Below are 27,990 nucleotides of genomic sequence, written 5' to 3' on the forward strand. Positions count from 1 at the left end.
ACAATACACAGGTCACTAGAAAAGTTGGCTCTGATGCCAAGTCAAATAATATGGGTATAATATTTTTCAGGTTCTATTTCATTCTCCAAAAGAAGGTAATTATAGTACAAGGATGTAACCCTAGTAGGGTCAAACTAGGAAATAAGATAAAAACCTAATTACACAATATCTGTACAAAAAGAAAAGAAATATAATTCTAATAAACTAGGAAATAAATATCCTAATTAAGCTAAGATCTCGCTAACAAATTGCACATGAAATCTAGTCATTATGTGACCTAGAAGGATAATTATCTTAAAGAAAAGCATTGCTATGTGATAATGTGTTAAAGATTAGCCAATGAATGTGTCAGAAAGTTAGCTTCCCGATGCACATGAACCAACTATAGATGTCGGCATTGAGAATGTAAAAACTGAATGTCCAGAACAAGTGATCCAATTCAGCATGCTATGGAAGCATGATCAGTGAGAATATTAACAAGGACGGTTTTCAACCAATCATGAATGTTTACTTAACTTACCTAAAATAGGTACTGGAATTATCTTCATTCATGACTTCTCCTGTGATTATTAACAAATGGGTGTTGGAAACATTCAGTTTCATGAATTTTTTTATCTATTTAATACGTTTACAATCACATATGGAATCAACAGGTATGTGAGTTCTACGCAAATTGGGGTGGGCGTCTACAAAGCCCAGCTGCCTATCAAAAACCCTACTAGCCCATCAATCAATTTCAGGCTTGCTTGCCTAGACTTCCCCAGCCAGAAGCCCAGTCTATTACGCAGGCTTCGCTTAGCTTATCCGTGAACCTCCCTTGTTGGGTTCTTCACCTGTGTTGTTGCCTTCTTCTTCAGTTGAATCAGTTGTTTGTTCTTTCAGTGACAGCCTCACATTCTCACTTATTTTCCCATTTTGGCATTTTCAACCCAATCTTTCAGCCTTGAATTGCTTCCAAAGGGCCAAAAGGTATTTCTTCTTTGACATCATAGTTTTCCTTTTTCTTTTTTTTTTCCTTCATGTTTATAGTCTCATTTCTTAGTTATAATCTCAAAGTGGGAATAAATTTTTCTTATCTATTTAATTTTGGGTATATATGTTATTTATACAGATATATATATCAGTGTCAGTTTCAATTTTCAGTGGAGTTTGAAGAAAAATTGGTCGAACTATAAATTTTTTTAAGGTTTCTGTTGAAAAAGCAAAATTAATTTTTTAAATAGTGGGCAGCTGCTTACTCTCTTTTCTCATAATAAAGTCCTCATTTCTAGTTTAAGTGTTACTTGATCTTAGTTGCTTAGTTCGAAACCAACACATCCCTTCTCCCAAGTTTTTGTTTTTGTTTTGAAGTCATAGATTAGATCATAAAAGGTTTGGTAATCAGGAACTCAGAGTTTGAGCTGAAATTTAAATTTACAAGTCTAATATAGACTATATAGGACATAAAGAGGAGTGAGAAATAAAGTTTTGTTTAGGAAATGGTGGTTTGGAGGAAGATTGGTTTGTGTGAGACTGAGAGATTGTCAATGTTTCTTAAAAGTCCATTCAGAATTATTTATGTAAAGAGTTCTTTGTAAATATGCAGTTGATGCCTTTCATGGATGATAAAGCGAGGAAGTTGCTTTGCTGATGCAACAGGGAGGAATTTGGGAGGATTATTTGAAGTGGATAGGATTATTTAGTCCTACAAATTTAGAGAACTGTATTGGATAACGCAAGTGCAAAGTTTTTCTTTTGTTATTTTATGTTTCCAGTTAAAAACCTGTAATCTTTTTTAGTACATCCCCACACCTCAATCCTCACTGAAACCACCAAATCAAACCCAAGCTGCCCCATTCTTTTGGTTGAGTTCTGTAGTTATGGTTTTTCAGTGGGTTTTAGTGTTGTTTGGGTTCTCTCTATTCATTAGACTACTTCCTTTCAGAATGTTGAGGTGCATTTTCTCTCTATTTTTTTTCTCTTTCCGAATGATAGAAATAACTGGTCCATATTGCATATATTACAAATTACTGGCCTTTCAAAACTTGTATATTCCTAGACAATAAACTCATGGGCTATTCTAATTTATCAGGAGTTATAGATGAGGTCTTGGATTTGTATTATTGAATCCATGATGTATTCTTTCATCACGCTTGTATTTCGTCCTGTTTACTTAGGAATCATTTGTGGAGCCCCCTTCAGTGGAAGATCAAGTCCAAGAGAGAGGGAGAGAAAGAGTCCAGCATCAATGAAGGCTGTAGTGATAACCACTCCAGGTGGACCGGAGGTCCTCCAACTACAAGAAGTTGAAGACCCAGAACTCAAAGGCGATGAGGTCCTAATAAAAGTTGAGGCCACGGCGCTGAACCGAGCCGACATTCTTCAGAGGAAGGGCATGTACCCACCACCCCCAGGTTCCAGCCCATACCTGGGTCTCGAATGTTCTGGAACCATTGAGGCCGTTGGGAAGCAAGTGTCACACTGGCAAGTCGGTGACGAGGTGTGTGCTCTTCTTAGCGGAGGAGGGTATGCTGAGAAGGTGGCTGTTCCAGCTGGACAAGTCCTTCTTGCTCCACCTGGTGTTTCTTTGCAGGATGCTGCTAGTTTTCCCGAGGTTTCATGCACTGTTTGGTCGACTGTGTTTATGATGAGTAGGCTATCTGCTGGTGAAACATTTTTGGTTCATGGGGGCTCCAGTGGAATTGGTACATTTGCAATTCAGATAGCTAAATACTGGGGAGCAAAGGTGTTTGTCACAGCAGGAAGTAAGGAAAAGTTAGCTTTTTGCAAGAATCTTGGAGCTGACGTATGCATCAATTACAAGACGGAGGATTTTGTTGCGCGGGTAAAGGAAGAAACGGGTGGCAAGGGTGTTGATGTTATCTTGGATATCATAGGGGCAGAGTACTTTCGGCGGAACCTTGACAGCTTAAGTTTTGATGGGAGGCTTTTTGTTATTGGGACGATGGGTGGTGCTGTTACAGAAATAGATCTTCGTGTTGTGCTTTCGAAGCGCCTTACCATCCAAGCTGCCGGCTTGCGATACAGAAGTCCAGAAAACAAAGCAGCGATTGTTAGGGAGGTGGAAAACAACGTGTGGCCTGCAATTGTGGCTGGCAAGGTGAAACCTGTGGTCTACAAGTATTTTCCATTATCTAAAGCAGCAGAGGCTCACCGGCTCATGGAAAGCAGCAAGCACATTGGAAAGATTCTGCTTCTTCCCTGATGATATGAATGTTAAGTATTTTCAACTCAAATAAACAACATGGTTCAGAGTCTTCAGACCTTGTGAGCAGCTGGGGTCTATCGTCTAGGATAATGTTTAATTTGCATAGCTTAAGTTGTTTAATACTCTTGTATTATGAGAATTAAATCAAGGTTAATGGATAAATTTCGGGATATTTTTAGGTTTGGTTTTAATGCGTTTGATTTAACTTTTAACATAATCTTGTGGTTGAGATTAATTTGGTCATGGCTGAAAAGAGCCTTACTCGAAAAATAAGGTGAGAATAAAGGTCATGGCTGGAACAAGATTTAACATGGCCACAACATATGTTGTTGAAGTTAGAACTAGGCTCTTAACACGAATAATGAATAATAAACATTAGTTACCCAAGTAGCCTGCAGAGAAAAGCTTTCAGCAGTACCATCCATGTTAGGTTTGTTATATCGTCTCTGTAAATTGAGAATAACTAATATTAATTGCAATCTGTAGTGAGATCAGCCTAAAATGAAATGATTAAGAGGCAGGAAGATACATTTCTACCATTGTAGCAGCACCAAACAACATTCCGTACGCCACAAGGATGGTCAGGTTCATCCCATCCTGGGATGCTAGTTTATGCAAAATATTCAGAACCGTGTACAATATTTGAACAGCTATCATGACGGCTATGGACTTCATTTTCTGAGAAGAAATCATCTTGGAAGATGTATGGACTTAGGAGAGGAAAGCAAGGTTAATTTCAACCTTCAACCAGGTTTTAATGATCATGTGTTACATCCCTTTTGTAATTGAAAACCTGATATTTGGAGAATTTTTTTGGAGTGGGTTGCAAAGGTTTTTTTTCTCTAGGATTTTACAATTATAATGTTTTTTTTTTTTCCTTCAGAAAACCAATATAATAACATTATGCAAATTCAATATCATTCTCGGGAACTCTCGTTATCCCAAACAATTATGGGAGCTTTATATTCACTATTTTCAACACTTGATACATAACCATGGTTTCATAAATACGAAGTAAAAAATTAACTATGATTATGTCTATGAACACGTGTCAAGTATTAAGGACGGTGAAAATACACCTTGGATTAAAGTGGTCAACAAAACATTGCCAAGTAAGAAATTGGAGAACTTAGTACATACAATAAGTTAGGAATTGGTTGGATCAACTACTAATTTTAAGGTAAGACCCATATATTGTTTGGTTGATTATGTCTAGTAATCGCAGAGAAGTCAGATATTGAAATAGTTTATTTTCTTCTCATACCCATTCCAATAAATAAACATGCCATTAATTATAACTTCTTATCTAATATGTTTAGAGATGATTTTATTTTCATAAAAATATAAGCGACAAGTTTCAATGTATAATCCCAATAAATTGCAAACCACAAGCAATTTCCCATTCCTTTATAATGGTCACAAGTATATAAAATACAAATGTATTACATATACAACCCCCCTTTTAACAAACTAAAAAAAAAAAAAAAAAAATAGTTGGGAAACCCCAAAATGAAATACATATGGAGCAAATAAAAGAATTTGACCTGCGTGCTGTCCATAAGACTATCATCTGTGATCACTACAAGAGCCAGCAGCAGTTAAGAAAGGAAAAATAAGATAAAAATCACTCTTTAGGCAGCATCTCAATCAATAACGATACTAACCACAACGCTATGTTCATCAAGAGCAAAGTGCTAGACAGAAATCCAGGCACCACCATCACGTACCAGAAAACCCACAATTACCCCCACAGAGAAGAATTGATCAAAATGAATGAATTGTAAGTTAGGAGGCAAATAAACACAGAAAAAGCACTCATTCTAACGAATTTTGGCCTCTAAAACAAATCAGCTTTCTTCTTCTGCATGTCTTGCTTCCATTTTGGCTGTCGATAGAATGCATCTTTCGTCATCCCAAATATGGTCTGAAACTCCTCATCTGATAGATAAGCCTGAAAACCAAACAGAGGAAATGTCACTATGATTTCAAAACATATACTGATGAAATGAAAAGATTCACAAAAGACCAACCTCTCTTCTCTTAAAATCAATGCCGGTTACTGGATTTTCCGATTTAGCCCTTAGTTGGTCATAACTGAAAGTACTTAGACTACTTTCACTATCAATCTCATCCTGCACTGTCTCTTGCTTTGGTTCTGAATCATCCCCATTGCTTTCAGATGCAGGTGCTTCACCAGTCTCCTTGACTTCAGGAACTTCCTGAGAACCATCTGTTTCAGAGAAAGCATTTTCACTTTTTGCTTCAGCTGCAAGTACCCAAGTGTAACAAAAGTTATACAGTTTCAGATTCACGAGAACAAAGACAAAGTCAAAATTGTCAAGAAGCAACAGATCTGAGGTTAGGACTAGCATCTATTATGCTTAGGACTAATTCCTAGTTTAAAAAAATTTACTGAAGAGAGAAGGAGGAGGGGGGGAGGAGAGCAGCATTGGAGAACATCACAAGCATTGATTTTCACTCTAGATCAATCGGCAAAAAAAGAGCTTGCACTTTGTTGGTATACAGCCTTTTAAATTATCTTATATAACTCAAAAGTAGGGGTCAACTATGTTGTCTAACAGAGAAGAAAATGATTTACAGGTCACCATTGTACGAAGTAGAAAGCATTGGAGAGATATAAGTCACAATTCCAGATATCTATCAAAATTGAATTTTAAAATAGCATCCCTACCACTAACTTGACAACCAAAAGAAAGAACAATAACCCTCATTCAATTTCCTTACAAATGATGTAAATACAGAATAAAACACACCGCCATTCAATCAAAAGGGAAAAAAAGAGAGAAAGAGTATGCTTAAGAGAGATGTATAACAACAATGAAACTCACCATGCAGGACTAGTGGCTTTTATTGGGGTCAGCATAAAAGAAATTACAGAAAGAACCATTCTCTAACATGCATAGAATTTCATGTAGGTAATCAGAAGTATTTCTTCTTTCCTTACCAGAAGCACTAGTTTCTGAGGGAGGACTTTGCACAGGAGAGGCATCGGGTGTTAGCTTAGTCTTTTCAGCTTTAAGAACATTTGAAAGCGCAGCAACTGCTGCAGCTCTTTGTGATCCTTGACCTGTTGCAGAAGGCTTGGGAAGAGAAGGTTTGGTTCCAGAGGATGAACTAAATGCAGAAGATAAAGCAGCTAAAGCTTCTGCTCTTTGCCTTGGTCCTCCTTCACTCGATCCATTGGACTTATCCTGGCCCTGTGATTGCATGGAAGTTGAATTATTGAATATGAGGCCTTGGAACACATTCCAAACCATCATCATGTAACAGACAATCTTATTGAGCATGGATCATAAAAGAATATAAAAACAAAGAGGTGCTGAGAAACAAAAACAATAAAGCAAGACTAGTATTGATTCATGGAACGAACTACTGGCACAACCAATTTTAATTACCGTATGGGATGATTTTCCGGAGGATGGATTGAATGCAGATGATAAAGCAGCTAAGGCTTCAGCTCTTTGCCTTGGTCCTCCTTGATTCCCACTGGACTTGTCCTGGGTCAGCAACAGGGATCCTTTCTCCGTGAATTACAGAAGGATAATATAATGGTAATGCTAAAAAAAATTAAGAAATTTGATAGATTTCTACCCTTAATGTAGTTAAATCATTTCAAACTGTTATAAATAAAACATGATTTCAGTAATCAACTTGTAATTTGAGAAGTTCCAATAGAGTGAGCTGAGCACATGAGATGTGTCTACAAACTCACCACTTCAATCATCATTCCAGAACCCTAAACCCCACCCCCTCCAAATGGGCTGCTTGGGTCCAAAAAAATGAGGAAGAAAACGAAAGCTTGAAGCCTTAGAGTATTCCACTTCCTTACCATATTGCAACTTTATAATACCCAGAGGTATTTAGCATGGTTAACAGAGATTTATTGTTTTTTTCTTTTAGTTTAATAGATTGAAGAGGTGCTGGTAGGAATATTGAATTATGAGGTGAACCCCCAGAACTGTATAGCCTATGTTTTTTATTTATTGAAGGACTATGAATGGGGTTGCGAGAATCTTTAGACATAATATGGTCATGGATCCCTTGTATATACTAGACAATTTATTACAACGCATTTTGCACAAACGTATCAGAGGAGATTACACCGCAACATGTTTGATAATATAGATTGCTTACCTCCACAGCATGGCCAATCCCAAAGAGAATTGACACCTTCTTTTGGAATGAGTTTCCTTGAACCTACAGTTTAGTATACATATTGTAAGGAAAATATATATAGAACACACTAGAATAATCAATCCATAATAAATTACTTTGAACTAAAGCAGTTAATATCCACAGCCTTTTTAAACACATTACCCCATTTTCCTTTACAGTTTACTAATCAAAGTAATTCTTACATCACAAACTAATTTGGACACTCTGCCTCTAACACATATAACCAAAATTCTGGCATCACAAATGCACTACCAAGAGTTACAGAATCTAATCGCACTTTAGATGATCCCTAACACAATTATTCCACTGAAGAATGAAGTAGATCACCACCAGTTACCACAATGAGAATTTAATCAACACTACGTTATCCAGAAAAAAGAAAAAAGACAAAAAAAGAGCATTGATCGACTAGTATGTTATTACAAAATTACAGTTCTGCTCTTTTTTCTTTTCTTTGAGAAGATAGACTTCTACATAAATACCTCTATATTTATAAGTCATGATATTCTACTATAGATGCTTCAAAGTCACTATACTTTCACCATGAACTCTTTGAATCAACTTCCTGATATTACCGTAATGATCCCTAAAACAATTATCTTCCCATCTAGGCAGTTTATCACTTCCCTCGTTTTTGAGATTTGAACTTTTAATTATCATTTTCTGCATTCTGCACATGCTTCCAACATTTGATTTGGTTCTAGATCAAAAGACTAGTGTATCTCAACTAATGGGTTAAAATGAAGAGAAAAGGTAAAAATCCTTCCAAATTACAAAAAACATTGTTACATTGAACTTAATGTGTTTCGTTATTCCCTACTTCACACTAAGAATTCCTTAAAATTTATCTATATGGGTATATTGCACGCACTGCATAGATCTCAACCTTGCATGCACATGGTGAAATAAATTTTTTTCTTAGTGCTATTGAAAAAAAAAAAACCACAATCCTACCAAAAAAAAAGAAAAAAGAAAAGAGGATTAATGGTATAATATAAAAAGAGGATTAATGGTATAATATAACTTCAGGAGTGGGAACACATCTTGCAGGATATAGAGGGCCCATTGAGTCACTGACTGGCCATGTATATATATATATATATATATATATAGAGAGAGAGAGAGAGAGAGAGAGAGAGAGAGAGAGAGAGAGAGAGAGTCTGTTGTTTTAGGACATACAGTGGCTTTTGCATGATCCCATGCAAAGTATATTGTGAAGAAGCGAGGTTCATTTCCTTCAGTAACTTTATATAATGGTACATTATGAGGCAGCCCCTCGAGAGATGCCGCCATCGCTATGTATTTCTGCACAAATCTTTTTATAATGAATGAATAATGCAACAAAAGGAAACATGTGAAAAATGTTAATATTAAGGCATACCTTGCCAATTTCAAAAGCATTTTGCTTTTCTTTCAAGTCTACACATTGACCAACCCAAACAAACACTTCAGCATGCGTGTCAAGTATAAGGATATCCTCTGTCAACAGATCATCTTGAGTAAAGTTGTAAATTTCTTCCACCTGTTGAATTAAATACAGAAAAAGATCAGAAGCCAGTAAAAAAAAAAAGAAAAAAAAAAAGAAGGAAATTTCAATTACTCTTAAAAAGGTCATATAACTCACCTGAAACTTTCCTGGGGAATCCACATGGAAACGGGAACAATCAAAATAAACACAGTTAGAACGGAACTAGCTTTACAAACAAATTATCCAACTTAGACATCATTTTATGTCAAATGTAAATTCAACAAAGAGGAAAGCTTAAAGTAGCATTTTATTATTAGCAGAAGTTTCCACCTTTGTTGAATGAGAATGTGAATAGGTGGGGATCTCTGACAATCTCCTGAGAAACTTTATTACTGGTGTAACTTTGTTTCCCTCCTAGAGCAAACCAGAAGGCTGAGCTCTCAGTTCCCTCTTTAGCATGTTTTAAAGTGACTCCTGGCTGTATTAGCAAGGCGCATAAGGCCAAATAGAAAAACAGAGCATCTTTTGGCAAAACAAAAAATGAAAAAAAAAGAAAGAAAAACAATGCATATAAGGCAACACTGGAAATTCAAGGTCTGTGATTATTCAACGACTATTGAGAAACTGCATAAGCATACATACAAAATAGTGTCAATCCAACGTATAACATCTATCATGTACATTCCTAATCAATTTTACTTTGACGATTATCTTATTCTTGTACAAGTGGAAACAATGTCAGTCCTCAGTATAACATTGTTAATTAAAACCTGACTAAAATATTTTACCAAGCCTACTTGGATAACTCTTCTGAATGATGAATCTACAATAATTTCATAGGCAGATAATGTTACATAAGATCCAGAGAGAGTAGAATACTTTATAAGAGTATACAGTGGCGGTTCCAGGATTCGAAAGCCGACTGGGCAAAACTTATATAATAAACTTGATGAAATGAGTGAATTTCATTAATAAACATAAAAAGATTACATAGTGAGGGGAGACGTAATAAGCCTTACCCTCAAATGCATTTATATTTACAAATACAAAAACTAAAATAAAAACCAAAATAAAAAAATAGAAAAAAAAATTTTATTTCACATTAAAGAGAGATAAAATAGGGGACTACATTAATTTTAAAAAAGCCACGTTTATATCGAGAGAAATGGGAAGGAAGAAAATTGGCGGAGCTAGTTTTTTTTTTAACGAGTTGTGACCTCATTTCTCCCCTTGTTTCCTTTTATAAACGTCTATTAGGACATCAGTTTTTGGCTTTCTACCTCGAGCTCCATAGCCCTATCAATCATGTTCCGTAATTTCTGAAATAGCTATCTATGTGCGAGACAAAAAAATTTAATAATCATAAGTAATGTAGGTAATATTTTTCTAACAAAAAGAGAGAAGGAAAAGGAAGAAAATAAGAAAGGGAGAGAAGAAGAGAGAAAGGAGAGAAGATAGAAGAAAAAGAACGGAAAAAAAATAATAAAAGAGGAGAGATGAGAGAAGGAAAAGAAAGAAAAAAAAAGAGAGGGAGAGAAGAGACAAGGAAAAGAACGAAAAAAGAGAGATAGAGAGGAGAGTGTAGGTAATATTTTTTTTTAACAAAAATTTGGACTGGGCAAAAGAGGAGAGATGAGAGAGAAGAGTGTGGGTAATATTTTTTTAACACAAATTTCAGCCGGGCATGAACCCAGCCTGCCATAGGCTAGAACCGCCACTGAGAGTATACCTTCAAAAATTCTGCGAGTTTTGCTAATAATTGTTGCTGCTCAATGGTGCATTGATTTCCATTCCAAGCGAAAATTGAGGAGCCAGATTGCAGAAGGAAACACTCGGTAGAATTCAATGATGCTGCCACCTAAACAAAAATGACATCTATATTACACATATTGACAACAAGCAGAGATTATTCAGAAAGAGCAAAAAGTATGAAGATGATGTCCAGCAGTGGAAGAAGTCCACCAACTAAACATAGCAAAGAAAACATTCTATCAGAAGCATGTAGTTTCATCTTAACCTTCCTACTACATATAACAATCACAGGAAACACATGCCAAAAGAATTCAACTGCAGCCACCTAATCAGATGTAGAATTTTTGGACCATTATTCCACTCCAGCTTCAATATTTTTCTCTCACTTGCCCAATTACAGCATGTTAAATCCATTATGTAAATTCCTTTAGTGACTTCATCCTTAAACCTGAATTAATAAAAAGCTTAATATTTGAATGTTACAAACTTATAATTCATTGACAGTGCAAGACACAAAACCCAAACCTTCTCAAAAAAATAAAAATAAATAAAAAATGAAAAAAACCCAACCCATAATTTAAAATTAACTTGAAAATAGAAATTCATATTCACTTTGTTAAATTATAAATGACCAACCAAGACTAGCTTCGAAAGGGAAACTGAAGAATAGGAAACAATATGCTTAAAGGAAATCAAAAGAAAAAAGTGAAAACAATCCCATTGAATATTTCTCTCAAATAATGCAATCTGCACCTTAGAAAATTTTAAAGAAAGCATACTAGTAGTAATCAGATAAATTTTTCTACATTGGGAGTGCAAGGGTAATTTGTAGCCAGTTTTTTCTGTTTTTTTGGCTTTTATAGTTTTAGTATGCATGACATATGTGAAACCCGCTACATTTTGTTGCATTGAGTCCTCCCCACCTAACCAGCAATGAAGTTAGCTAAGCAATGTTATAAAGTAAGTTGCTTATCACTATCTGAAGTCACTCCCCAAAAATTTGTGAAGAATTCCCTAGGTCATTGGAATGTGTATTGTCATGTAGGATAAGTGATTACAACATATAAATTCATTCATACCGCATCAACTTGCACTGTTTTATTGTTATGAACGGAAGTTCCAGATAACCGAAAGAGTGCAACACAATCCTCTGTATAAGTCTCATCCGTCAAACCTTTCTCCTCAACATGTTTTTTGTAAGCAGAGCTCAAGCCACCCTGAAGTGGAAGTCAATCAAATTAAAAGGATAAAACTAAACCATTTTGGTATGAATATGGATTCCTAATATGAAAGAGAAGTTTTTTCACAAGACTAAACAGTATACCTTCAGGACCACCATAGGCTGAAAGAGTGCTACTAACTGTGGTGGCTCTTTTCCTTGAAATAAGTGACCCTGCAAGAAGCCCCTGTTATATGCAAGTCCAAAAGACATATTTTCCAACATGACTACAGATAATACGATACCTGAACTGGTCTTCCCTTCAGTGAGTTGGACATCGTGTTAGCCAAATGAGAAGCAATTTTCTGGTCCTCCTGAAATGGGTTATATAACAAAAATCTTTAGCAGTAATGCTAAGGTTTCTCAATGGAGCACAGAAAAAAATGTAGAATGCCACTTTCACAATAAAAGGAAAATTAAGATGAAAAAATGAAAAATAATTGGACTGGAAACAAGGCCATGACTAGTCCTATTTATGGTCAAAACTAGTGTTTGACCATGAATAGCTTGACAAAAGAGGAGAACAAACACAGAGCCTAGACCAACAATCCCAACATTGCTGTACTAAATCTTTCACGATGGTGAAATCCCTTCCAGAATATACAAACCACACTTAAACAAGAATATCAACATTGCTTTACTAAATCTTTCAGGATAGTGAATTACCTCAATACTGTCCTTTCCAAACCAACAGCACAAAAAGTAATCTTCTTTTCTATCACCAGAGTGGTACGTGTAAAGAATGATGTAGCAATCTCCACTATAAAATTTACCAATATCCTCCTTAGGCAAAGGAGTTTTGGCACCACCATTGATAAACCATACCTGAAAAAACCAAACATCCAATATTCCAAAATATCAACAAAGAAACCTAATTAAATAAGTTATTACTAGAGGCATGAAAAATATACTAGACCTCCATCTTTCCACCTCCTTCAAGCAAAGGTGGGACCTCCTCAGTTACGGGAGCACTTTTTGCAATGCCCTTTAGACCAACGCCTTGTTGCTTCAGCAAAGCTAGCAGACCATAAATATACAATAGTAAATAAAGCTAACCAGAAAGTATTATTATGTACTTTACAAATGAGTTCATAATTACCTGCTACTTTTCCTCTTCCCTCCTCAGTACCAGAAGTTGCTGATCCTGATGGCCAAGAATCGAAGTTGGACTTGAATGAATGTGTCTCATAACCTTGAATAACCCGGGTTATTCGTGTTGATTTTGGTCTGTTCTGACTAGCAAGAAATTCCTAGGAAAAAATTTAGAGTTATATTTACATGTATCACTGTAAATGCATATGCTCACCAGCATGAAGAAACAGATGCATGTCACTACCTCAGCTGTTTGGCTAACAGCTTTTCTGTCCTCCACTTGTGTCACCCGGCCAACCCAAACAAATACCTCAGAACCACAGTCCAGTAAGTAGCATTTGTTGTTTTCAAGCAAGGATTTGGACAGTTCACCTTCTACAGCCTTCACTTCACCACCAGTTATGCTTCAAAAACCAGTTATTACAAGTTAGAACTTTATGAGGATAATACCAATGTTTAACATATTGGCTGATATCTTCGTTTTTCAGCACACCGAAACTTGGTGGAAAGCAAACCCTTCCACATTTTCCCCAAAATTCGGTAACATAACAGTGAAATTTTTGTTTTTGACTGTCAGTGGAAACTGAGGTTTCTTTACCTTAAACTTCAGTTTCCTCAATATATACCGACATTTCCACTAGAACTTCCTTCAAGTGAAAATTATATGCACTAAGGTAATAATAATAATAATATAACTATATGAATTCTTGGTCCAGTCAACATCTCAGGCTCTGAAAAGGAACCAACTAGAGTTTTGACAAGTGTTAACAACAACAAGGGGAAGAGGGAAAGAGGGTTAAAGAGAGATCCTTCTCTCTAGAATCCAGCACTATCTCCCCACCCAACCTTTTCCAGCCTCCATGCTGATGAATCTTGAGCCACAGCTTCTCATAGTGCACCATTCCATACAACAAACTCTCTTCCAAATTCTAACCCCCTTCCGCCTCAATCCTTATCTCCCAAACACTTCCCCCTCCAGGTGTTCCCTCTACTACCCATTATTCCCCTTCCCAAAAGAATCAATATGAGGCTCTTGCAGAAACAATTAGATATTATGTGAAGCATGAGGACTTATAGCAAGACTGAGTCCAGAAACAAGTGTGAGGGAAAATTAAGATAATCTCACTGTTTTGAGTTTGTAGATCAGAATATACTTCCTATGCACACCTACCACATGCAAATGCAAACACATCCAAAGGGCACACTTCACAGACATGTGAAAGTGCACTGAGTGTGTGTGTGTGTGTGTGTGTGTGTGTGTGTGTGTGTGTGTGTGTGTGTGTGAGAGAGAGAGAGAGAGAGAGAGAGAGAGAGAGAGAGAGAATTTACCATTTACTAAAGAATCGACACTTTAGACAAAGAAAGTAACGGAATATGAGAATACCTATAAAGTACAGGAGGAGTGGCCTCTGGCACTACATCATCTTCAGTGGTTACCTTCTTTCCAATCGGAGCAAAACCGCCCATTAGGACCCAGAACTCACCAGAGTCGGACTCTGTATCTAGCTTCCCATCATCTGGCATGGTGAACATAATTTTCAACAAATGAAATAAGTAACTGGTGAGAATGGGCAGCACAGATAGTACACATGTAAGGTAACAATTCTGGTTGGATAAAGCAGGCTTTTCCAATACCAGAGGAAAAGGCAACACAGTGAGAGTTGTGTGGGCTTGTATATATACAGAGATATACCGTATATGCACTTACCAACTATTGCAACATCACAGGTCCCATCGTGATACTTTTCCTTCAAAAACTGGATTACTTCCAAAGCCTTCGCCCTTTCCTGGATATTGGAATTTGCTCCATTGAACTGAAAGACCTTATTCTCAGTGTCCAGGATGAACACATCATCATGATTCAGTGAAGAACGCGCAAAAGGAACCTACAGAATTAAAATGCAAGGTGAATTCACTTTAACCTCCAGCAGAATTACATCGAAGAAACTTAATTGACCTCTAAACTCGCATGTAAGCAGAACAGGATACCTGCTTCATTCTAACAACTCGTTTTCCTTTGCAAATATACAATCGAGTTTCAAATTCTTCTTCCTCAACCTTTGTAAATCCAGATGCAATACCCCCCTCCAATGGTATAATGCAAGGTTTGAAGTATGACAAAAATTTGTCAGATTCATGGCCTTGAATTTCTCTATGTTGCACTGCACGTCCTCCAAGAACTGCATCTAGTTCAACAGTTTTAATAGCTGCTGTCCCAGCTTCATCCTACAGTAAGAAGTCACGACATAAAGCAACCATATTTTCAAGTCAGCTCTTGCTCCTATATATAATATACCAAAAAGTCGAGTCATGTTCAAGCTTTATGCATGTGTGCGTCACACACACACAGAGAAACACACCTGACTTGTATCTTTCCCAATCCAGAAGTGTATGTCATAGAGATAAGCACCTCCTTTGTTTTGTGTTGTCTACAAAATGACACATAAGCGAGTGAAAACATATGAATGAAAAAAGCCTCCTTGAAGGAAATCTAAAGTTGAATCTGTCCTTTACCCATTCCTCATCTTCCCCTTCCCCCTTCCTTACCCTCCTTCCCCTTTCTTAAGGTGGAACATGCAAAAAATGGCAGTGGATAAAAGTATTGGTAGAGAGCAAAAATGTGCACCGTACTTTTATTAAACCTTTTAAACCCCAGAGCAGGAGCTGATTTCATAATTTTCACTCGAGTAAATTGGGTGAACAAAAATGCTATTCAATCATGATATCAACTTATCATTCACCCCAAGACAAATTGAACTTGTGCATTTCCCAAAATAAAAATGTTACACTGACAAATTTAGTTTTTATTTCAGCATTCTTGCAAGGAAAAATAAAACATAAATAGTGGCATTGAAAATAATTAAAGAGTGAAAATTTGAAGACAAACCTGCAAGACTATATAAGAATCCCCCGTATAGAATTTTCCATGTTCAGATTTTGGCAAAGGAACTGGCTGGAAATTCTCAATTCGCCAAATTTCAGTCCCTCTAATATATGTTAAGTTTGAGAACCTCAAATAACATGTTTAAGATATTTAAAATTACATATGCCCAAAACTGACACCAAGTACAACCTACTTTAACTTTTTGTCTATAAGAACAAAACCTTGACTCAACTATATGGGATCAGCTACATGAAACTTGGCCTCAATTCCATTATATTTTAGGTCATATTTCATTTTAAGCCACTATCACTTTTCTGTTGTGGAAGTAAAATAGTAAGATGTTTGTTTGTCTCATTTGTTATAGCGTTTAGAAAGAACCGTCTCCCAGACTCATTTTTATTGAGTCACCATCTATGATAAAAAGGATACACTCTTTGACCCGCTCCCTGAAACGCTGGATCCAAAGCTTTTGCAGAGCTAGACATTGCCTGAAATCCTTTGTAAGAATGTTACTTTCAAGAAAGGCAGAATTTCTTTGAATTGAGTATCTAGAAATTCCAAAAGAGTTCACTGCAGGAACAAAAAACAAAAAACAATGAAAAAAAAATATTAACTAAAGGTGCAAGGTCTGAGACTTAGGAGCTTCCAAAATTAAACTACTAAGTTTCCTGATTTTTCAAGAATAGTATAAAGATCAGCATTGATGCTCAAATCAAAAGTTAGATAGAGATGCTTCAATAATTCTTATCACTGGTACAAATATCAGCATTGAGACTCAAAGCAGAACTTCAATGGAGAAGCACCAATAAATCTCAGCTCTATGAGAATATCATATGTTTAAATTGCCAGCACTTACCACATCTCACCTTACTATATATCTCATAAAGCTAAACTAACAACTTGTTTTCGTATACAAATAACTTCACATCAGACTGGCACAAGTGCTTGCTAGAAGAGAGAACGAAGGTCAAGTGCTGCACTGTATTTGGAATTTGGTTGTCTAACTTGATCAGTATGGCTCAGTCTTTTTATATCAAGGTCTAGCTTATGTTTTTCCCATTGAACCTTGGATCTGATTTTCAAGATACTCCACTTGAGATATTCAGATATGAAAGAGGAAATCAAGTTGGACTTTGAAACATTTTATAGCCTCCCCTTCCCTGACTGATTTCTCAAGTGAGATATTTCCAAAGGCATTTCCCGATAACATTATTTTCATGGACTCCCCTTCCTTGGACTATTTCTCAAATAAAATATTTCAAAAGGCATTTCCCAATCGCATTAGTATCACAGGCTTCTCTTCCAGAGGCATTTCCCAATCACATTAGGTCGTATCTGACTCTCATAAGGGACTCATTGCTTACATCTCTTGCTTCTCATATAGCTGGAATTTGGTCCACATACGCTTTCAAAATACTTAGAACACCTCTGCTCATTTTACGCAAGACCTTCCTCTTCAAAATTTGTCCCTAGTAACTTCTTTTAATGGATAACCTTCCATTCATAGTGATACAAATACCTAAATTCCACCCTGTTTGCTGCCTTGACCATATTTCTCGAAATATGTCCCCTTTTTTCACCATTCTTTTTCATAGTACTTCAGCCACAGATCATGCTGTCCTAAGATTTCCCCATCTTTCAATCTACTCGTTGGTGCCACAAGTGGAGCCCCGAATTAACCTAAAAATACTCCTTGAAATTACTATATAGATGTTACTATCTTTGTATAATAATGAAACTAGTTTTGACATGTAAGTGCGGTCCTTCCTATGAAGTTCACACTTAGATGATCATGAATTAATTTTATATACTCCTATGGGAAAAGCTTCTAGATGACAAGTTTCGCCTCAAAGTTGGTCCTATCGTTCTAATATAAGTTTATGTTCATATATATATATATATATAAATCATATTGGATTACAATATATTTTCTATCTGTTTTGCCCATACAACTTGGAGCACAAACCTATTCAAACCATTGGCTTCAAGTACACACAAATACTGAAGAATCATTGGTAAATTCTCAGCCAACAACGGTCATCTAATCCAACTCAGCTCCTCTTCTTGTTTATCTAAATAACAAAAATTTGATATTTTGAAATAGGGTGTATATAATCCATCCATGAAACATCTGCTAGTTGTATAGATGCCATAGAAATAAGTCTGAAACCTTGTATCTAATTACCGAAACCACTAATGAGAAGAATCCTCAATCTTGTCTCGATCATACCATTCCTGAATCCAACTCAACAAGAACACACAGAAAATAGCTTCCCAGATTTCAAAGTCCTTCCAGTATTCCAACAAATGAAAAAGTACCCAATAACTGAAATGTAACTGTGATCAACATGACAACAGTAATGGCAATAGGACAGCCAACTAAATTAGTATCAAATCCAAATCAACATTTTTTAGCAGATATACTACATAAGACTGATCAGGAACGTGCCTGATTATACAATGGCAAAATGGAGTGAGATTAAAGTAAAGTTTTACCATATGAAAGAATCCAGATAATGTTTCATCAAAAGGCATTGACATTAGTTTACATACCGAGCTAATCATTAAGATCTTCTAGTCAATCCCTTACTCAATCATCTCAATTGAACCGATTCAAGCTCTTGACGAATTCAAATCAAGAAAAATTCATGAAAAGAAAAGGTGAGATAAAACAATACCAACAAGCCCAGATGATCAAACAAGTAACAAGCAATCAAGAGGGAGAAAAACCAACATGGTCCATCAGATCAAATGTTCACAACACATACATAAATAAACGAAAACAATCAGAACCCATTAAATTTAATACAAAACCGTAAAGACCCAGATAACAAAAAATGAAAATTGCTAACAAAATAAGCATGAGAGCAGAACTGGAAGAATTGTGAAAAACATAGAGATCCAGATAACATACAGCAAAATTGGTATTGATGGAGCTGAAAAGAATATGAAAACTGAGGAAGTGATCGATCAGAGAGAGAATTGACGTACCTGAAATGGGATCTCTGTGTGTAATTTAATGATGGCCGGTGGTGGGGTGAGAGAGAGAGAGGGAGAGAGAGATGGGAAATGGGTATGGGAAGGACGAGCTACCAGAGCTGGCAATAAAGAGAGAGTTGGAAAGAAAAGTGAATTATTGTGCTGCGTGTGTGCGCTTCTCTCTCTAACTTTTGTAAAGCCTTTTGAGATTTGTAATTCACAGAGAGAGAGAGAGAGAGAGAAAGAGAAAAAGAGACAGCTGAGTTTCAGACAGAAAGAAAGAAGGTATGGAAATAATATGAATAATGAATTATGAAGAAGATGATGATGACGACGACGAAGACCAACCGAACGAAACGAAACGAAACCGAAACGGAATGACAGAGAGATAGAGGTGAGTTTGGTTTCTTGGCAGACAGAAAAAGTCGTTATTTAAGGCAAAGATCCGGTGACGGGGGCACCGGCCATGTTGGCTCTTTGCTTATTTGGAATTTCTTTTTTTATTTTAATTATTAATTTTGTCTAAATATAATAATCTTTTTTTGTACAATACAAAGAATATAATAATTCGGATTGTTAACATTACACTTTTTCCCCTTCTTTATCTTTTTTATGTGGAAATTTTGTCTACTTTTTGCATGTTGAAGTGGGGAATTCTATGGTATTTACTATTTTCTTTGATGCATAAGAAAAAAAATGAAAGGACCAGAGGGTTTGTAGCTCAATTGATTATTTTTGTCTTCGAGCTCTTAGGTTTGAATTTTCCTTCAATATCATTTATGTCAAAAAAATTATTGTGCGAGAAAAAAGAAAATCAAGCATATATAACATTGATTTTTATTTTTCTACCAGTATAATTTTTTATTATTTTTTTGTCTTATAGTGAATTTAGTTATGGAATGGAGAAATTTTTCATTTATGTGGGTCACATTTAATTCAACCACTTTACCCGCGTAAGCTCAATAAAATTCATAAATAAATAAAAAAACATTGGTACAATATTTTGCTTAGAAGCTAGATTTTTTAAAACTACCTTTTTTTTTTTGTACTCATTCTTTCACTACACAGACACAATGTTTTACCAAACATGACAGTGATAACATCTCTGACCAAAAATTAAAAAATAAAAAATAAAAAACTTCAAGCAGACTTCACAATATTTTTTTTTCTTTTCCCTACTTAACATGCCAAATGATTATTCTGAGTTTGTAATCTTAGTTGGGATGCATAAGTCAGAGTTTCTTTGATCATGTGTGATCATTAATGGAGGCGCACCAGATTGTCTTAATTTTAATGTTAAACCGCTCCGTTATTGTAATGACCATTTATTGCTAGTTTGTATTGGCCCTTTGTGACTAGTGGCTTTTCAACTGAATTATGAATGAAATCCTAGAATTTCTATAAATAAAAAAATTGCCAAATGATAAGAACACATATAGCTATACTTTTCCATATTATAATTTATGAATTGAAATTGCTCAATTAATTTGTAAATTGATTAGATAGATAAACTAGAAGGGTGTAGAAGGTTAATGGGGATTAGTTCAACAGTTTGCAAATGAATTCCAAGGTGTGCATCATGTTGTACCAATTAATAATGCAACAAAAACTATAACAAAGTTGTTTTTTATTTTATGATGTTGTTGAAGTGTTTGTTTAAATGTTTGCATGAGGTGTGTGTAATAAGGGTTGTTTGTTCATATGAGAGCCAAATCAAAACACATGATGATCATCAACCGACTTTATAGTCTTAGGTATTTCTCTTTATACATCAACAACTATTGTCAGTTCAGTTGTGAACGAACTTATGATTTTAGTTGTACCCATTTGTTGATGCTACTAAACTGGTGGTAGGTAGGTGTCTTGAACTGTATTGAAAATTGATCATTTCCAATAGGCCATTTGCCAAACCACGAGTATTATATTTTTATCCTTACCATGGTAAAATGTTTATTGGATTTGATTGTCTAGTATTTATTATTCCATTAACCCCTTAATGGGCGGAGATATCATGGGTGATTTGATTTTCGATTACTCACTACAAGCGTTTGAAATGAGGATAATCTTATGCGACTTATGCCCAACATGCAGTGTCGTATGCTCCTCATCAATGCGTGATAAAGAGCATGTTAGTTTCCTATGCATTGCCAAAGATAATACGCTATGATGATATACGTACGTGTTATATATATATATATATATTCTATTTAAGTGTAAAATCTATGCTCCTACATGTGCCAATTAAATATAAACATATATTTTAATTTGACTATTATAAGAAGAACAAAATAAAACAACAAAACATTTTTTATCTGTGAACAAAATATAATGCACACGACATGTTATGTTACTCTCCATATAATTACTTAGGTGGAATTTTAGAGAAATTGTAACTGCATATTACTTATTCTACAATATTGATTCAATATGATTAGGTCAATACTCAATGGGTAGGATTGCATATTACTTATTAATTATATTCAACATGAATTTTGGTAGGACAGAATGTAATATAAAGACTAAACCTTGATCATAATCTTCCAAAATATTCCCCAAAAATCGTTTCATTTAATCTCAAGACGTTAATCGACAAGACTTTGAACTATTCGTAAAAGTGAAGCTAGGTGCTACAAAATTCATCCCAAAAGCTAGTTTATGCATTAGGCTTGGTTTATTTAATTGGTCAGCTCGCCCTTTTTTCAACCATTTGGCTTAGAGAGAGAGAGAGAGTGGGCTTGTTTAATGGTGGGGCACTAGGACCTTGAGAATGTCCAAAGAATCGATATCTTTTAATTAAAGAAAAAAGAATTCCAATCAATCCACATTTTCTTTGGATAGGTCAGGATAGGCATGAGAAATAAATTTTAGGATTATTTGTTGTAATACTCTTGTGGTTTTCAAATCATCTCAATTTGTCTTTTGAAGTTTTAAATGACTCAATTTCCCCTCTAAACTTTCATTTTGTGATCAAAATTGTCTTATTCCGTTAATTTTCAGATAAAAATCGTTAAATTCGATGACGTGGTATAGGTATTTTAGTAATTTTAACTATTAAATATTAAAAATGCTTGAAATTATTCAAAATCAAATATGTAAAATAATTAAATAACGTATAAAAAAAATAAAAAAACACAAACCCAAAGTAATGCATCATCTTCTTCGGTTCCATCGCACCACCACCCCACTGTACATCCCAACAACATCAGTAACTGCCCAAAACCACCAAAATGATCTTCCCACACAAACCCAGTCGCCGCCTTTCTAATTCTGATCTCCAGCCGTCTTAACCCAACACTTACCCCTGCCTTGCGTGATCCAATCGCCCCACTCTCCATCGAAACCTTAACTCAGCCACAGCTCCCTTGCAAGATCCATTCAACCAATCTGACAAATATAAAAATGGATATGAAGAAAGTGGATATGAAAAAGATTTTGGCCGGCTTTTCCAATTGGGTTTGTGGGGGCAGTGGGAAGGTGGAGCAGCTTGGTTCGCAGGCTGGAATGTGGAGTGGCGGCTGTGGTTCTGGAGTGGCGAAAGAAAGAGCTGAGCAAGGATGGATCTAAAAAAGATCTTGTCTTTTGCTTCCCTTTACAACTGTTGGGTTGTCTTCCCTTTTCAATTTTTCATTTTCTTCTTCTTTTTTGAATTTAATGGGTGATTAGCGTGAAGTTTAGAAAGATACATGTGGTGTGACAAAAGCACTTCATTTTTAGAACAAAATCTGAGAAGCAAGTGTTCTAAGAGTTGTTTGCCATTAAGAAAAGTGGGCAAAAGGGTGGGACATTGGAGCAATGGAATTGGGAGGGGGAAGGTGGTTGCACAATCGGGAGGGCCTGCTGGGTTTTTAAGTTTTTAAAAAAAGTTAATTTATTTTTAAACATTTAAAATAATTTCTCCATGGAAAAAATATTTATTTTTAAACTACCTATGCCGTGTCAGCGGAGTTAACGATTTTCATATCAAAATTACCAGAATGCAACCTGAGACAATTTTGATTGAGTCATTTTAAACGTCAAGGAGCAAACTGAGACAATTTTGATACAATAAGGGTATTTCAATAAATAAGCTTAAATTTTATATATCTTAATTTTTTGGGCTAACGTCAAAAGACTTCCTGAAGATTTGGGGTCAATCTCAATATTAAAGAATCTTTTGACGGTAGCCCAAGTTTTTTTAATGCAATTTATATATCTTAGTATAACTACACTTTGAATCCGAAAAAACATATAACTTAGTGGTACTTCTCACTCTAATATTAGTAGAGATCTCAAATTTAGTTTGTCCCTCTCGATTAATATAAATAAAAGAGTTGAATAAAAAAAAGTCAACACTATCAAAAATTCCATATATATATACATGTGTGTGTAATACTGAACAGAAATTCATTTGGCCTTTAATTCGAGGGGAACCATAAAATGAAAGGGCACTGATACAATGACAAATATGTCACAATAATAATCCAAGAAAAATGAAAGGCCAGCCTCATACAATACAAGGCAATTGAGCCAAAATGATAACCCAGTAACATAAGTTTTTAGGTCGCTATCACGTGATGTGATAGAACTATGGTATTCTAAGCTCTCTTTTTATCTAACCTTTTTGGCCACCAATAATTTCCTTTATATCTTGTCATCTCTCAAGCTAAATTGACCAAATACAGCTATTTATATATGTACGGGCCATTGTTGTTAGGTAAGGTGTTGCATCTATATGAAATTGATTTTAGGTCATCATTCGAGGATTATCTATTTTTTTATAATTAAAAAAAATACAAATCAGAAATTGTTTGGTTGTGTAAAATGTGTAAACAAACAAAAACGTAGTTCCTTGTATAAAACTAAAAAAGGAAATGTGGATAATTAAATGGATAAACTATTTTTTTTTTCTTCATGAATAATCATTGAAAGAGAACTTAAACTTCAACTGTTCCCATCGTTGTATGAACATCCTTACTGGAGAAAGTCTATGCTAAATAAAAGCTACTTAGTACAAACATAATATTGAAAAATACAAAACATTTTTAAAATACAAAATTATATCAAAGGACGAGAGGAGATTCAAACTATGACTGCAAAACCTAACAAAATACGAAACTTTTAACTAATAAAATAATCAACAAACATATGAGTAAACCATACACCAAAAAAGATTAAAATTCTAGCTCCCTCTTTCCCAGAAAACACTCTACGATCGTTTCACTTTGAGGGGGAGGAAATCACTGTTCTTCCTCCCCTTTCTTCCTCTCATCTCCTATTCTATCTTCCTCTCTTCTCCTATTTTCCCCAATTTTCAGAGACAGAAATTTTTCCCTCTTTGTCTTCATTTTGTAATGATTTCTTCCACTCATCATATGCGGATGCGTCTCGGCATTGGATCTCCACATAAGTTTCAGTGTCGGATCTCTATAACCATCTTTTTTGTGGTTTCTTTATGTTTGGAATAAGTCACAGAGACTCTTTGAGTTTTCTGTGTAGTTTTCACCTCTCTTTTTGTGAGAGTTTTTCACCACTCTTTTTTGAGAGCTTTATTTGTATTGCTATAGCTTTGTTTTTTCAAGATTTATCTATTTTCGATTATTCTGAGTATTCTCTTTTAGTTGGGATGCCTATGCCATAGTTTCTTCAATCCTGCGTGATCGTTAGTGGAGGAGCCCTAGATTGTCTTAATTTTTGTGTTAGATCGTTACGTTATTGTAATGGTCCTTTGTGACTAATGGTTTTTTTTTTTTTTGACTGAATTATGAATGCAAATTTCTTAACCCAAAAAAAAAAATAATAATAAAAATCATACACCAAAAAGATATAGAATAAATGAACCAAGAAGAATAATGAAAAAAAGTTAGTACCATTTACTTTATAAGGTCAATAATTTTGAAAGTTGAGTATGCTTTTACCCAATATATGACTCAACTACTTGAGGTTGTAGTAAGGCACTCATGCCTGCCATGTTAGATATATGCCCTGGAAATCAATATAAAAATGAAAAATTCTAAGGATATAATATAATAAATACAATCAAAGAGGCCTGAATATTACTTTAAGATACATAATGTGCACAAAGTAACAAGTCCATGAATAAAGATATAAATGGAAAGCAGTCTAAAGAAGTTAGATTCAGGAGACCTTTCCATCATAGTAATATTGAATCCTAAATTGTTCTTGGTCATAGGATCACCAATTGGACAATGGTAATCCGCAAAGATTGGTACATACTATGTCTGCTCAATTGGGAGGATGACTAGTCTCAAGTCATTCGTGTAGAGACACTGAGACAGGTGTGTAGGTGCTCTATAGAGATAGAGTTCACTGAACGTGATCAACACAAGAATTCTTGTATGGAAGTCTTACTCAAAAGTGTCAAACAAAGAATTCTAAGTTGCAATAATGCAAATTAGTCTGTAGACTTGAGACATCATAGTTTTCTTGTGTATGAGCTGGTTGTTTTTTAGAACACTATACAGTTGTATCAAAAAGATGTGACTTAAAAGTGTTCCTCAAGATACTCAGCATATGCACAAAGTTATGCGAATGTACAACAAGTAATCTCTACTCTTAGTAGGAAGATAGAATACTCTAAAGATATGATTCATTGAATCTTTGGCCAAAGTATATGATGAGAATTGAATCAAGAACATTTACAATTGCATTCAAGTGAATCATATAACCTAGAGATGTCATGTTAGTAATTTAACACAAGTTAACCAGATCCCAACAACACAACATAGAGTATTATAATAGAGAATGACCGAAATGCATTGTAATTACAAACTGATTAGGTTCTCTAAATGAATTGTATTTAGCTTGGGTAGCCATGACATACTGCTAGGTATAAAGGGATACAATTAGCCTTTGCCAATAAGGAGAATTATATAGAGGGATACAATTTGCATTCGGTTTAGAAGTAATCATTCTTACCCATGGCCTCTCTAATTATAACCTATAAGATCGCACACCAAAAAGGTACAGATCGAGAATTGAAAAAGAGAATAAATAATTTTGTGGCTTGGTCAAAGTCAAAGGTCAAACTGTTGACCGAGACTTAACGCGGTCAACACAAGATTGACTAAGACCAATGCTTGTTAGACAAGTTAATGATTTAATTAGTTAAGTCATTAAATCAATTAAACTTAAACTGGTTAGATTAGTTTAATGAATTATTAAAGTTATGGGAACTTTAGTTTCGGTCCTACATGACTTTCTATAGGAAAATCGACGTTATTGATTTAGGCAAAGTGTGACACATTATGGGATTAATGTGGGTAGACCAAACTAATCCAAAATGGACAAGGAGTGAGGGGGTGCGGTACATGGGGTCTTTAGTGGCACATATCTAACAATATATTTCTATATATTCATAGCCATATCACCACACCTCCTTAGGGTTTCAAGTTAGACTTTTAGGAAGAGATGAATACATCAAGCCTCCTCCTTAGTCTCCCTTGGCTGGCCACCCTAGAGGAAGAAAAGGCTAACACCTATTTTCTCTGCTTGAATCCTTATTCTCTTATTCTATTCCATCCTTGGTAAAGATTTTTTAGGGAAGCATAACCTCATTGTGCCTATTTGGAGAACAAAGTTGAGAGTCAACAACTAAGGGACCATTCCCTCTACTTGAACGCCATCCTTGGTTTCAAGATTCGCTCAAAGGGTATGTGTTCTTAATCCTCCTTGCAATATTTTCTTAAAGAGTCATTGGTGCTACTTTCATAAACCTATAAAGATTGGGACCTAAGATGAGATTAGTATGAATCTCTAGCTATTTCCTTGCTTTCGCTTTATTTGATTTCATAATAGATATGCATATGCTAGATGGTTTGTTCTCTCGTAGCTTCTTGGGATTTTAGAAATCCCTACAATATAAATTCCCTTCATGCCAGTGGGGTATAACTCAGTTGGCTGAGCTCTTTGGCCGCAAGCCCTATGAGCAGAGGTTCGAAACTCCCAAGCACCCAAGAATGTTTGTGTGTAAATCCCTCCCTCCCCTAATCGATTGTACCTAAAAAAAAAAAGGTGTTCATGACTTACCCTAAGTTTCTCATCACCTGTTTGCCGAAAAAAAAAAAAAAAAAAGATTTTCAATCACCTATGAGACCAAGCTTAGAGCATCTCTAGAGACATTGGTACGCGAGCTCTTCTCTTTCTCGAAAGATCTATTCTGTTTTTCTTCGTACTAAATAATCATCCAAACTCTTCATTTTAAACTAAAATTGAATTCGAGCATCTCCAAAAGTATGCAAATGAAGTAGGTAAATATGTACTTTAACAACTTAAGTGACATGCTCCCTACCCATTTGTTTCATACAAAGTTGATCACTCTAATGAACTAGGCAAATATGTACTTTAACAACTTAGGTGACATGCTCCCTACCCATTTGCTTCATACAAAGTTGATCACTCTAATGAACTAGGCAATGCAATTTTGCGAACTATTATTGTATAAGAAAAATACTTGGTTTTTCAACTACCAAATCAAAAGTGAATGAAGATGATATTTTATCATAAAAAATAGGTGGGGGCCCGATATACTAATGGTTTTTGAAGTATGCAATATTGCATATGTGGAGGTAGTATGTAGGGGTGGGCACAATTTCGGGTCAACCAGACCAACTCCCCCAACCCGATCATAGAGGGTTGGCCTAATGAGTGGGTCTTGAGTTCAAAAAATCATAAACCATTTTGTACGGGTTGGAACCAAAACTTAAAAATGGGCTTAATTTTGAATTAACCTAACTGAATCACCAAACTCGATCACAAAAGAATTGGGTTGGGTTGGGTTGGCCTAATCATGAGCGGGTCTTGGGTCCAAAAAATCATAAACTGCTATATATCGAGTTGGAACCAAAATTGACCCAACCCAACCAATGCTCACCTTTAACATTATGTATATTTTGCCTACTCCGTTAATTGAAGAAAATGCTAACGTAACTATTCAAACCTTGTTTGCGTACTCTTTTACATACTCCCTTAAAGATGCTCTAAATAGTTTCGTACAAGACATTTACTATTCAAACTCTTAATATGTGAGCTTTCACTTTAAATCTGTTTTTTTATTTATAAAAATGATGTTAAAACATCGCATAAGAAATACAGAATAACAAACCCAAGAATGTGATGAATAACATTCCACTCGTATAAACACTAACCCTACCATTCTTCCTCGCATCTCCTTTTCCTCACCATTCCTCTCGCAG

General features: G+C 35.3%; 1 protein-coding gene and 1 pseudogene across 5 annotated transcripts; one reads left to right on the forward strand and one right to left on the reverse strand.

Annotated features, from left to right (window-relative positions):
* Positions 775-3,391, forward strand: LOC18770199 (annotated as a pseudogene). The gene is made up of 2 exons (XR_002272735.1): positions 775-969; positions 2,157-3,391. The product of XR_002272735.1 is annotated as a quinone oxidoreductase PIG3 (transcript).
* LOC18769305 (villin-3) lies at positions 4,572-19,229 on the reverse strand. 4 transcript variants are annotated; one of them, XM_007204233.2, is made up of 24 exons: positions 18,812-19,229; positions 16,250-16,390; positions 15,824-15,923; positions 15,297-15,365; positions 14,926-15,162; positions 14,645-14,822; positions 14,321-14,453; positions 13,181-13,340; positions 12,944-13,094; positions 12,761-12,861; positions 12,511-12,669; positions 12,090-12,158; positions 11,950-12,018; positions 11,705-11,842; positions 10,603-10,731; positions 9,204-9,351; positions 9,030-9,040; positions 8,787-8,927; positions 8,585-8,710; positions 7,364-7,426; positions 6,625-6,726; positions 6,174-6,426; positions 5,239-5,474; positions 4,572-5,159 (listed from the first exon to the last, which is right to left on the reverse strand). In XM_007204233.2, exons 2-24 carry the CDS (start codon positions 16,303-16,305, stop codon positions 5,046-5,048), a joined length of 2,943 nt encoding a protein of 980 aa, XP_007204295.1. In that variant the 5' UTR covers positions 16,306-16,390; positions 18,812-19,229; the 3' UTR covers positions 4,572-5,045. The 4 variants fall into 4 exon arrangements, with proteins under 4 accessions (XP_007204295.1, XP_007204293.1, XP_007204294.1 ...); XM_007204231.2 differs by having other exon boundaries at positions 5,239-5,438; positions 16,250-16,308; positions 18,812-19,214; XM_007204232.2 differs by having other exon boundaries at positions 16,250-16,308; positions 18,812-19,213.

The sequence above is a fragment of the Prunus persica genome, chromosome G7 (genome assembly GCF_000346465.2).
Source record: "Prunus persica cultivar Lovell chromosome G7, Prunus_persica_NCBIv2, whole genome shotgun sequence".
Taxonomy (NCBI): Eukaryota; Viridiplantae; Streptophyta; class Magnoliopsida; order Rosales; family Rosaceae; genus Prunus; species Prunus persica.